The sequence below is a fragment of the Melospiza melodia genome, chromosome 2 (genome assembly GCF_035770615.1).
Source record: "Melospiza melodia melodia isolate bMelMel2 chromosome 2, bMelMel2.pri, whole genome shotgun sequence".
In the NCBI taxonomy this organism is placed as follows: Eukaryota; Metazoa; Chordata; class Aves; order Passeriformes; family Passerellidae; genus Melospiza; species Melospiza melodia.
Window position 1 is genome coordinate 18,798,754 of NC_086195.1, and position 12,903 is coordinate 18,811,656.

The 12,903-nt window shown below is 46.5% G+C and overlaps 1 protein-coding gene across 3 annotated transcripts in view; it reads left to right on the top strand.

Moving 5' to 3' along the window:
- The first annotated feature begins 534 nt into the window (after positions 1-534).
- GPM6B (glycoprotein M6B) overlaps positions 535-12,903 on the top strand; it is a 106,846-nt gene continuing 94,477 nt past the window's right edge. For 2 of the 3 annotated variants that reach the window (XM_063183295.1, XM_063183318.1), the window contains exon 1: positions 6,139-6,175. In XM_063183295.1, coding sequence (XP_063039365.1) covers positions 6,154-6,175 — 22 coding nt within the window. In that variant the 5' untranslated portion in view covers positions 6,139-6,153. Of the gene's footprint in view, positions 731-6,138; positions 6,176-12,903 lie in introns of those variants that run through there. The other variant, XM_063183322.1, reaches the window with a different exon arrangement.

A 12,903-nucleotide genomic window follows, 5' to 3' on the forward strand; every position in this document is an offset into this window, starting at 1 on the left:
CATTGCTGAGCACGGGTACGGACAGCAATGACTGAAATGATGTTGTGTTTGGGCACACTCTGCCCTTGCCATTGTCACAGAGAAACATTAGGGGGCAGGTGCCTCTGAAGGTCAAGGGTGCCCGCAGCTCAGGTTCCCAAGGTTTCCCAGGCGAGAGGGTCAGGGGTCCTGCCCGCGGCGCGGCGGCTCGACCCTGGCAGCCCCGAGGAGGGGGATGTCACACTGGAGGAGGACGGGGATGTCACCCTGGAGGAGGACGGGGATGTCACCCTGGAGGAGGACGGGGATGTCACACTGGAGGAGGACGGGGATGTCACCCTGGAGGAGGACGGGGGTGTCACGCAGGAGGAGGACGGGGATGTCACGCAGGAGGAGGACGGGGACAGGGGCGGAACGGAGAGCGACCCCCGGGCGGGGCGGCGGCCGCGGGGGGGCGCTGTGCCCGCTGCCCCGCTCGGCCGGGCCGGGCCGGGCCCCTGGAGCGGCGCAGGCGGGGCCGCCCCGCCCCTCCCGCCCCTCAGCCCCTCCCGCCCCTCGCTCCCGCCGCAGGCGAGCCCAGCCGAGCCCGCCACTGCGAGAGCTGCGGCCGCTGCCCTCCGCCAGCCCGCTCACCCGGCACAGCCCAGCCCGGCACGGCACGGCACAGCCCGGCACGGCACAGCCCGGCACGGCACAGCGAGCCTCTGCCCTGCGCCCCCCGCACCGCCCGGACCAGGCGAGCCGGCCATGGGTAAGCGAGCGCGGCTGCGGCAGAGCCCGCGCCCCGGAGCGCAGGACAGCCGCGGCTGCGGAAGGGTGGGCGCGGGGCAGGTGCGGGGCAGCCCTGGCGGGGGCAGCGGCAGCGGAGCCGCCTGTTGAGCGCCCCGGCGGCGCGGGGAGGGGGAGCGGCCGCCCCTCCGCCCGCCTCGCTCGGCGCCGCTGCCGCAGGAACTCCGCGCAGGCAGCGGGAGCGGGGACGGGCGCAGGGACACCCTGTCCGGCGGAACAACGGGACCTTGCTCGCCAGCTGCAGAGCGCTCCCTTCCTCTGGAAGTAAATCATTGATGTGGGTGATGATGGTGATAACAATGCAGAATGCGGGATCTGTAGTTTCGGAGGCGGTTGTACGCAGCCGGCCGGAGCTCCTGCATCCCGTGCTCCATCCCTGAGAAGCCGAGGAAGAGGCGCACTCTGGGGGCAGGGGAGGCCGGAGCGTGCCCGGGGCTCTCCGCGGGTCTCGGTGCCGCCGCCCGGCGCTGGGGGCTGGCTCGGTGTCCCCCGGCTGCCCTCGGCATAGGGCGGAGCGGGGGGCGCAGCCCCTCTTCGCCAGACACCGTCCCCAAAGGAGCGGGTCAGCTTTTGCGGGGCTGTGAAGTTTGATCGGGAGGGGGAATGGCCTCGGGACGCAGGCGGGAGAGTGGAGTGGGCAGTGCTGAGCGCTCCCGTGTGCCGGGCGTGATGCAGTTGTTAGGGGTGAGCGCTGGGGAATCCTGCGGGCCATTGGGAAAACATTGGTGCTGCGCTGTTCCCTCGGCTGCGCTGGGTGGAAAGTGGCAACTTTTGTTCCCAAACTTACGGGGAGGGTAGCGCTGCGTGAGTGTGTGAACAGGAGCAGAAATGGGGCCCTAGGGAGGGAGAGATCCGTAGTGCACATGGGTCCCTCGGCAGCCAGCGCTCACCTTCAGCACTCTCATCCTTTCAGCGTGGCACTTTAGTATATGGGCTCCTTCCCGCGAGCTCTCTTTCAACCAGCAATACCCCCAAATAATTTAAGCAGATGTGAAAGTTAGGAGGTTTGGAAAAAGGAAATATAGAAGAATACAGCTCTGTCTTTGGTCTGGTTTGCCACTGGCGTATTATTGCTGAGAGGTTGCAACTGCTAAAGCAGAGCTATCAGTGCGTGCCCGAGTGTTAATATGCACATACTGATGCTGGCACTCTCTCTGGTTTTAATTAAGAAGAAAAAAATTAATTACTCAGCCAAAGCTAAAGGAAGCTGACGGAATTCCTATGGCTGCTACTTTGTTAAATTAATTCGCATCACCTAATTCCCTAATTTCTAAATGCTTATTAACTGGTTTGTTCCCCAGCTTAGTGAAGATCAGACTCCTCTAGTATTAATGTCTTTTTGCTAAGCTTTTTAGAAGTTTTCTACACCCCTTTTAGTACACAGTAAAGTACTGATTCCTGTAGCCTCAGCAGCTCTGATGGTTGAAACAAACCAACCAGCTGTATTAGCAGCATCAAAAACTTTATTTTTTATGTCCATATTCTGATACTCATTTTTTAGACTATTCTTTTCCTGTGTGAACTTTTGATATTAAATGAAACTGCAAAGTGGACAGCCTCTCCTCTTGTCTACATCTTACTATCTTCTTCCTAACTTACACTTTTACTGACATGGATTGATGTCCAATAAATCTTGGAATAGGGAGGGAAGAAGGATAGAAACAAAGGAATGTTTTTACTGCCTTATTAAGGGAAGAGTATCGATTTCCATGTAAAATTGTTCTTAAATGTCTTTGCTGCTAAGTGTATGAAATTGGTTTTCCTTCAGTGAATTAAGCTATTAGCAGTTTGAAATCAAAACGCCGTTTTAAATCTTCGTGAGTGATTCATCTTAAGAAGAAGCCCGTCTTTATTTCAGTCGTAATAATCTTAAAAACCCACTAAAGTTAATCTTGCACATTGTGAGACTGCAACAGTGTGTGAAGTATATAATTTATGCCCATATAGAAGGTGTTGTCCTGAATGTAGCAGTTGGGAAAAGGGGAGTGGAGACAAGAAAACTTTTCTTGAACATTTTGCTCATAATGATGATAGTAACAACACAAAATCCCAAGGTCTGCCGAGTTCTTTGCTTAGAAGCATTGTTGGATGACCAAGCTGTGCCTGAGTTAATGGTGGTTTGGTCAGTCAGGAGAGGGGACTTGGAGCAGAAATTTCATATGAAGTACTTCAAAAAGAAGTCACAAAAAGAAGCCTTTGTCAGCTGGTGATCCAGTCCCCCATGAATACAACGTTTTGTTTCTGTCATTGCATAACTGTTGCCTTGGCATTAGGTGGACTGAGGCTGATGTGATTGTCTCACCAGGCCTTGTGTGGAGCCCCGGCGCTGTTGCTGAGCGTCCTGGCCTGATGGCAGGGATGTGTTGGACTGCTTCTCATTAAGGCAGTTTGAGTTGTCCTTGCTCACACAAAACTTTTGTGTGGGACTGGCTTACCCAGGCTGGTTTTTTTGTTTTCCTTTTTGGAGGCTGAGAGCTCTCTGCAGCCATTATTGTTCTTTGGGCTTTTGGCTCCCTCAGCACTTCTGAAACTTGGGCTCCCTATTGCCAGCACTGGCTGGGGTTTGCACTGGCTGGATGGAGGGTCCTCAGTAATGACCAGTGCTTTGTGCATCTCCTGTGAGAATTCCCACCCATGGGCATCTTACATTGTGGCACACACTCTCTAAAACATAGTGTTTCACTTAGAAAGTGGAGAAGGGGGCTGTTATTTTACAAAATGAACAAAAAAACTCAAAAAAGTTTTGGTTCCTGAAAGTTTGAAAAGCATGATACAACATCATTTCTTGGGAACTGTGTGTTTTCGTAATTTTACGCTTTTTCTTCTTTGTATTCTCTAAGTTGTTGCTTTTTACTTAAAAGAAAAAAAAAAGTGGCTGGAGCAGTGTGAGTATATATATTATATTTGGGTTGGTTGGTTTTTGGAAAAGGAATATTGAGGAGAACACTGTCTGCAAACAGAGGATGAAATTCCGCCTGTCTTTGTGTGGGTTCTAGTCCCATTTCTTTCAAGTCCCCGTGCAGGAACTGCTGCCTTGTGGAACCTAAAGGCCTGGGAATTCCCAGAGGTGTCACACTGGGGCCATCTCCTGTCCTTCACACCTTCTCCAGCCCATCCAGCTCCATCAGCAGTACTTGTTTCTGTCTCCCTGCAGTTCCTCCCTGCATCCCAGAGCAGACCATCCCTTTCTTGTAGGCATTATCTTCAGGAGTTCCAGCTTAGGGGCTGTTGCCACCCAGGGAAATGGTCCTTGCTTTTACACTAAATGTGTCTGAAGTAGGTTCAAATATTCCCTGGACCAGGCTTTCTTCTTATAAACAGTTGAGGGCAAATCCTGAAAGAGACTCAGTCTACTTTCTTTCTATTCAGCTATACATTTCATTCAGTTAGGAACTGAAATCTTTAGTGTCTAACATTAATAGTAAAATCTGATTAGCTTTGGTCATTAAGGGTGGCTGGATTTCAATTGCCAAGTGGTGTAGTCCATATTTTCTTAAATCGTACACCTCTTAAACATATTTAACCTTATTCTTATTAAAAGAAAAGAAACTAGTGTTCAATTTGTCTTCTCATAAAACCTGTGAAGTACAAAATTTTGTACTGCTGCCCTTCCTCTATCTCCACAGCACCTGTTTGTGCTGTTAAAAGGTACTTAATTTGCCTTCTTACTGTAATCCCTTTTGTCTGAGGAGGGGGTGGAGGAGAAAATGTTGTGTATCCTAAACAATTTGTGTTTTCACTATATTTACAGGTTCTTCCTCATCCTCTCTTTTTAAGTGTGTGGTTCTGTAATACAGGATATCCTCCATTCTGTGTGTTAATTCTGTGTCTGATAGATCTTGAATTGTTACATTTCAGAAAAATATACTGGATGATAAATTGCATCCCTGGGAGCTCTGAACCGTCAGTGCCTGATTGCCTGTCTTTTTCAGACTGTTTATGGAATTTTTAAAACCAGTTGAAGTCTCCAGGTGTCTTCTAATCATAGCATATTTTGGTTTGAGCTTTAAAGATCAAATTAATCCAACCCCTCTGCTAGTGCAGGGACATCTTTTCACTTGCTCAAAGCCCTGCCTAGCCTGATCTTGAACACTTCCAGGGAAGGAGCATCCAGGGATTGGGCATCCACAACTTCTCTGAGCAATATTTAGTAATATCTCAAGTCCTTACTCTAAAAAAAGTAAGTCCACTGTCCATTTCAGGGTAAGGTGAAAAAACCCTTGAAACCAAACCCAGTTAAGCCCACTTCCTGGTATCTCTTTTTTTTCCTCATACTGTGGTATCACGTTATCTGAGTGGTGCACATTTTCATTAGCGAGGATTTTCTTTTCTCTGAGGTACACAGTTGTTGAAGGCAGATGCAAAATAACTCCTCTTATTGTATTTCCACTGATAGTTTTTGGTTAGAAATGTGTTGTTGTCTTTTCAGAAGTGGGAGAGCATTGTATCCAGTGACATTTCCCTGAAGTGGAGCATTTGCTGAGGGAGCTGCTGTGCGCTGCTGCGTTACCTTGTTCCCCACAACGGCTGCTCTTCCCACTGGTGGATTTCTCTTCTGTTTGACCTCCCCCACGGGCACCCCAGCTGTGTGTCCCCTTTGCTTTCCCAGACATGCACACAGCTGGTCTCCATGAGTGGCTGCCCCACAGCGCCTTGCCCCTGTGTGCAGCTCCTCGTGCCATTCCCACCGAGTGCTTGCACGGAGCCGTGGGAGCTGCCTTCCTCGAGCCCACCTGTGGAAAATTCCATCTCTTGGTGGCCCCACAGTGTTAATGTTGTGGAAGATGATGGAGCACATGGCATCTCACTGGGCTTCCAGTGAGGTGCGTGGTGAGACATTTGGGAGGTCATTTTCCAGGGTTTGCTTAAGCACGCTTGTGGCTGCATTGGTTTGACAGAAATCAAGATTCTTTCTGTTTCTTCTGGCTGGTTCCTTAAAATCCATTTGTGTACAGATGCCTCTGGGTTTGCATTGGTGTGAGCAAATGTAAGGAAAGGTAGTTTAGTTTCTGTGTGGAGCATCAAAGATGGTTGTATTCAAGTGATGTGTCCCAGCTGAGCCTGCAGCTTTTCTCTGTAGAGGTGCAGAATCCTGTGCGGGGAGGATTTACTGGACCAATACCCACAGTGGTCAAAAGGCAAAACAGAGCCCATCACATCCATCTCATAAGTTGGCTTCTTCCAGGTCATGTGCAATGTAGCCTGTGGCCCAAAGGAAGCAAACTTGGCTTGACAGTACCCAGAGAGGAATCCACATCTCCTGATCCTTTTCTATCATTTATTCTGCAGGCAGGTGTGAACTTGAGATAGCTCTGGTGCAGGGATAGCTGTGCCAGTCCAAATCCTGTCACCCCTCCCCTGTAAGGACAGTGGGCATCAGTGGAGATGTCACCATTCAGTGTAACAAGTAGGTAGCATCCTGTGTACCACTTAATTCTCAGCTGTTTGTTGCTTTCTATTGCTGCTCTGTCTTGGTGCTTTGGCAGTCTTCCTCTCCATAATTATTTGTCTCTTGGGTTTTAGGCTCAAAAGCTTGCATGGGGAGTTGTGGCTTGGGAAACATTTACAAGCAACACAAAGAGCTGTGAGAATTCAACATCTTTTGTTCTCCCTGGTTTTGGAGCTCTTTGATGAGCAGCAAATTTCAAAATGTGAATGGAGCTTATGTTTCATTAACAGAAGGATGTGCCAGCCACAGAGCTATCAATAGATACAAACCTCAGTGCCTTTCTCTGCATCACTTTTGGGCATATTTGTTTTATGCTTTGATAGTTGTGTGTATGTCACACTTGGAAATTGTAGCCTAGAATTATATGTACAGAGAAGAACTTTCAGAAATGTACTTTAATATTTGGGATTTTTTAGAATTTTTTTTCCTGTGGGGAGATGTTGAAAAGGACTGTGGTTCAAAGCTAGCTGGGACTTGGGTCATGAGCAAGACTGGATTTCATGAATTGATTTGGAGTATCCAATGTAAGATACAACCTTCATAATTTTGTTTGGTTTTTTTTTTTTTTAATGTCTGTTAAGTAAAATCTGTTAAGATTGCATAGAGCAATCATTGCATATTGCAGCCTAAAGCTCTTGTCTTTGAATACACTCCTTCATTGCCAGTGGAAATACAGGAATTGCCCTGGTGTAAACCATACATAAATCAGAGTTGGATTGCACTGAAGGCAAACAGGACAAAAGTTTTGCAGGAGTAAGGAAGCAGCTGGCTTGCCTTGCAGGTGCTGGTTTGTGGATAAACAGAAAGGACACCTTGTGTTAACAATGCAGCTGCTCAGGAGATCCAAACCCAGAGTAAATGATGGGAGTTCAGCCAGAGGAGGTTTATGTTTTGAGTAGTGTGCTGGTTATCTCAGTATTGGAAACACACCCTTGGGTTTATTGGCTGTTCTGCTGAGCTGGGGCAGTGGAGCCTGCCCTGGTGGCTAACTGGGGAGGAATCTGACTGCCCCATGCTGCCTGCAAGGCACAGCTGACTGGGACTCCCCAGTGTCTGGCTTTACCCTTTAGTCTGTGTTTTTGCCAGCTTACATGGTAACAGATTCATTGAGGCTTCTCGTCCTAATGCTGAGTGTGTATCAGGGGAGCTGCTGGGTGCAGGTGAGCACTGTTTGCCTGCAGTCACCTGCTGACACCCTTTGGGAGCCCACTTGGCTGCTGTTGGGTCTTAGCTATCACTTCAAGAGAGATTTCACGTGCTTTTTTAATTCTGTGAGTTTATATGTGTTTTGTGATTGGGCACAAATGTTTCATAGCATAAGACAGTGCTTTAATCAACTTAAGACTTCTTTTTAAGATTTCTGAAGTTCAAGGTTCTGCAAAATTCTGTAAGGATTTTCTGGAATGGAGTCCTTGGCACACACCATGCCAAAAAACACCATGCAAGTCTGAACTAGTGCAGAACACTGGCTGGGTCTTCAATGCTTTTTTGTAAATTCTTTACTAAAGCAGTTTTCATTTTCTTGTTCTCTATGTTTTATGTATCCTATATTTGTAGCTTCTTTTTCCTTGATTTTTTTTGAAGGAATAGCTTTTGCAAGGTTTTAAGTGATTGCTACTTGTGTCTAAACTTATGCTTTTGTTACCAAAACTGTGTTGACATAAATGTCGTGCACTTTCCCAAACAAAAGCGTAAAATGAGTTTTTGTATTTGTTAAGCACACAGCTGAAAATAAGTCTGCACATGGAACTTCCCTTGTGGGAAGTTAAATGCTTTTCTTGAGCTGTTTAAAAAAAAACAAGTCATGAGGAAATAGAGATGTCTAGTGGGAGTATTTTGGAGTTCTTTTGGTGCAAGCATAGGGATCTGCTCAAGCACATCTGTCAAGAACCCACGACTTGCAAGGTGTGAAAACAAGAACACTTAATGCAACATCTGCTCATGCTCTGTGACGGGCACAGGTACAAAAGCCTTGAAATCTCTGAGATATTTGTCATGCCATGTCAAGGGATGTAACAGAATCCAGTCCATACAATGGTCTGTTTCTCCAGCCAGGGAAGTTATTAGGTACTAAAGCTGATAACAGTTACATTGAGCCAAAGTTTTGCATAAGCCAATGCGAGGAATGCAGTGCAGAGGGGGCTTTGCTATGTGTGGCTGATGTAGCCCGTGTTAGTCATTATTTCCCTTATGCAATGTGTACCTTCACTTCATAGACGTTTCCCCCATCCTGTGCTGAAATTGAAGTGGTGATTTCTCATGCTTGGTAGTTGTCTGATGAAAATCCCCCAATTCAGATTATGCCTGGAGACTTTAAGAAAAAATGATGTGGAATAAAAAATATCCTGTAAAGTAATATTTGCTGGATTTAGCCTGCAATTTTTTTGTCTCTCCCTTTAAATTATTTTTAAACAGTTTGAAAATACCTGTTTTTCTCCTCACGCTTTACTAGGAGAAGCATACAATAAATGCTTAATCTTTAACCTTCTCCTGAAATTCTTGGACATTTTTCATGTTATCTTGTTATTTGCCACTGATACACTTGCAACACCAAGCTTGAGAAATTGCTGTAATCTACCACATACTAAATTCCTCTTATTCCTCAGTGGAAGCCTCAGAAAAAAAAAAAAAAAAAAAAAAAAAAAAAAAAAAAACAACAGAATAAGGAAGGAGTAAAAAAAAACTCTTGAAAATGTTGATTTAAAGTAGCTGTGGCAGACTGAAGGTAGGTATTTGAGGAGTGGGTGGAACTGAAACAAAACACAAGTGAGGCAGCAGCACGACTCAAGACTCAATTAGTTTCATCCTTAAACAGTCTGCAGATTTCATTAAAATTATTTTATTTTCCTGTAAAACTTTATTTGTGGATTTTTTGATGTTTCCTATGGCTGTCATTATCGAATCTGCTGAATGTTTTTCCCATAACCATCAGATTTCCAGCTTGTCCAGTTTAGGCTCTTTCCATTATCCTCGCAGAGAGGAAGTGCTGGATATCATGGTCAAACCTTGTTCCTTCCATCCCTCTAGGCTGTTTTAGGTTTGTGGGCAGGGATGTGTGTGGGTAGATAGTTCCCTGCCCCCTTATTCCTGTTGGCATTTGATCCTCCACTGAAGACTTTCCATGAAGTGACATCCAGAAGCGCTTGCTGGTTTTCACACATGGTAGGTGAGTGCAGCTGTGACTGTGACTTGTGCTTCCAGCTAAGTGATGTACCTCTCTGAGAGGCAGAAAACAGGAGAGACTTTAAAAGAAACAGCTTTAAAATAAACAGAAAGTCAAGAGCTTTCTTAAGGCAAAATTAAGTGCCTTACTGGGGGGGAGGTTGGAGTTTTAGATTTCTATTTCCACAGGAACAAAAAGGCATGGTACATGTGGAATATTAAGTGTTGCTGCCAAGGCTAATGGAAATGTCCCAGCTGCTGTTAAAACCTGACATATAACTGTGTTAATTACTGCACACTGAGTCTTCCGTTCCTATAAGAACATGCAAAAAAAAAGGTTCAGGAAAATGCCAGGGTAGTTACAGTCAGCGCTAGTTACTTGTCCTCCTTACAAAAATGCATTTAGTTGATAAAAACGCTTTGTTTCATGTTTGATTAGTTGATCTTAGATAGCATTGGTATTTTTTTGGCTGTAGAGATACCTGCAAAATTGGTCAGTGTGATGGCTGTAGAACAGCTATCTACTTTCTGAAGATTACCTACCCTCTTAGAAAGAACTATGTTCAAAGTGGTTAGAGAATTGGAAACGTTCCTTATTTGCCAGAGTTGTTAGGGTTTAGCTGAGGGATGAGAATGGAAACAAAACCCGAGTTTCTGTTGAAAAGAACCCGAAGAAACCCCACCAGTTACTTGGAAGTTTGGCATCCTTGTTCATTAGTTGTTCTCTGGCCTGCTAATGGGGCGCTCTGTGCAGGACTCCTGAGAAGAGACTGATGGGCATGTTCTGGTTTTGGCCAGTATTTTCTGGTCTTTCTTTGGTATTTTCTTTGCAGTAGCCATGAGGGGCAGAGCCTGGAGATGTGTGGGTACATCTGGATTGCCATTCTGTACCACCCACATCATTGCCAGGGATGGAAGGAAGGGACTCCAGCTCACAGCTCACGGGAAGAACATGGGCATGGCTTTTGGGTGGTGTGGATATGTGGAGCGTGTCTGCCACTGTTTTTCACTTCGTGAGCATTTTTGCCTGTAAATCACCTTCTCTTTATACACTTCTTTTATTAGTGTTGTTACTGGTACTGTTCCTTTTCTTATCTTGCTGCTCTTTCTAGTAACTTGTTCTTATCTCAACCCATAATCTCTTCCTTTTGTTTCCCACCAGAGTGGGGGAGGAGGGGAGAGGCTTGTTTTCTTTCTAGTGGGAGTGCTGTACTGGGGAGTGCCCTTCCTAAACCAAGACAGTGGACTTCATAAGATGACACAGAAGGGGAAAAGCAGTTCTCCAGCCAAAATGTGAGTTCCCAAAGCACTCCTTCATCTTTCCCATTGTATAAGGCAGGTTTATAAATTCAGAAAATCCCATCATGCTTGTTTAAGTTCTCGTCTAGTGTATTCCTTTTAAAAATACTTGGTCCTTAAAACTCTTGTTTTTTTAGGGAAGAGACTGGTGAGATTAGTAGGAGGGAAGCATGCCTTTTTCCTTCCATATGTGTTGGTGAGCGTGACTGCTGTGCCCACTTCCCACATGGTCAGTAGTCTGTCTTCTTCTGCATGTGTGAAACATCCCTTATGTTGGCTGCTGTACCTTGTAAATAAAGTGTTTTCTATTGCCTTACTCAGAAAATATGTCATGCTTTTTGTTACATATGCTTCATTGCTCCGACACTTGAGCTTTGCATTTGCATGTGGTTCTTAGATCTCTATGCAGAGAGATTTATTCTCCCTATCCAAGTTTAAATATAGGAGAAAAATCATGGAATTGTAGGATGGTTTGGATTGGAAGGTGCCTTAACGATTTTCCAGTTCTAATTCCCCTGCCGTGGGCAGGGACATCTTCCACTAGACCAGAGCTCCATCCAGCCTGGCATTGAACACTTCCAGGGATGGAGCATCCACAACTTCCTTGGGAGACCTGGTTACAGAGTCTCACCACCCACACAGTAAAGAACTTCATCCTAGTATCTAGTCTGAACCTGCCCTCTTTTCAGTTTAAAGCATTACCCTTGTCCTGTCTCTACACTCCTTGGTGAAGGGTCCCTCCATATCTTTTCTGTAGGCTCTCTTTGGGTACTGGAAGGTGCTACAAGATCTCTCCAGACCTTCTCTTCTCCATGCTGTACAGCCCCAGCTCTCTCAGCCTGTCTCCATAGGATCTCCAGCCCTCTGATCATCTCTGTAACCTCCTCTGGACCTGCTCCAAAGGGTCGATGTCCATCCTGCCTTGAGGACGCTGCAGCCCAGAGCTGGGTGCAGTGCTCCACCTGGGGTATCACACTGCCAGAGCAGAGGGGCAGACTTGCCTCCCTCAACCTGCTGGCCGGGCTGCTTTTGATTCAGCCCACAGTACAGCTGGCTTTCTGTGCTGCAAGTGCACACTGCTGGTTCAAAGTCAGTTTTTCATCAGATCATTCTTGGCAGAGCTGCTTTCAGTCCACTCATCACCTGGCCTGTGTGCATGGTTGAGATTGCCCTGACTCAGGTGCAGGACCTAACTCTTGGCCTTGTTAAGCTGCCTTTGTTTGCCATTTTAACACTATTTTCTTGTGTCAGGCTAAATCACTGACATAACAGCAGTATCCCAGAATTTAATTTATCCTCAGCTGTTGCTTGTGGTCCCAGAGACATTGAGTACAGCCAGAGACATTTTGTGCACTCAGGTGACTTCCACGTCACGAGTGGGCTTGCAGTGACCTGTGCTCTTCTGTGGCAGACACAGATGGAACTGTGACACTTGAAGCCATCAGGCTTGGCAGCTGTTGTGTGCCCTGCTTTGTCCTGAAGGGGACAGCTGGGGAGGGCACCCTGGTGACAAGGCTGCATCTCAGACCTTCCACAGCACTTGGGCCGTACGTGCAGTGCTTCCTGCTAGCAGATACTGGCAATTAATTTAAAATCCTCCCCCTAGGTCATCATGACTTTAGGGAGCTTTTGCACTTCCTCAGAAACTGCCTTTCTTCTTGAGTGTGACCTGCCAAGGCAGCTGTGTTTCTCTTAAGCACTGAAGTTAATGACACAAAACATGAAGCTTGAGAGGAGGAGATCAGGATTCCAGCACTTCTTAGCTGTGTACTCACTGTCAGCATCCCTTCTGTGGGAGAGCAGAATGATCAGGAGATTTTGTGGCTGCAGGACAAAGTGTAGGCTGTGGCTTGGACATCTGTGATGCTTTCTGCAGTGGCTTTTGAGGAGGGTCCTCATATGGCCTTTCTGGGCTGCTGTGAAGGAAGACAAGCTTTCTTTTTTCTCCCGACGTCTTTTTGTTCTTTGTTCTTTTACTTGTTTGTTTTATTAATGAAGTACAAAGGAAAATACACTCTTCAGGTGTAACAGTAACACTGTGTAAGAGGGTCCTCCTTGATTGTGTGGAGGCTGCTGACACACTCTTTGATTACATCAAGCCCTGTGGAGTAGGTGTAATCAGAGGTAATGACAGTGCCCCTGTATGTGCTGTGGCACAAGTTGCAGAGTGTGGAAATCTGGCAGTGTTCTGCCCAGCTGTGTAGCTTCTCTCCTCTCAGGGTTAT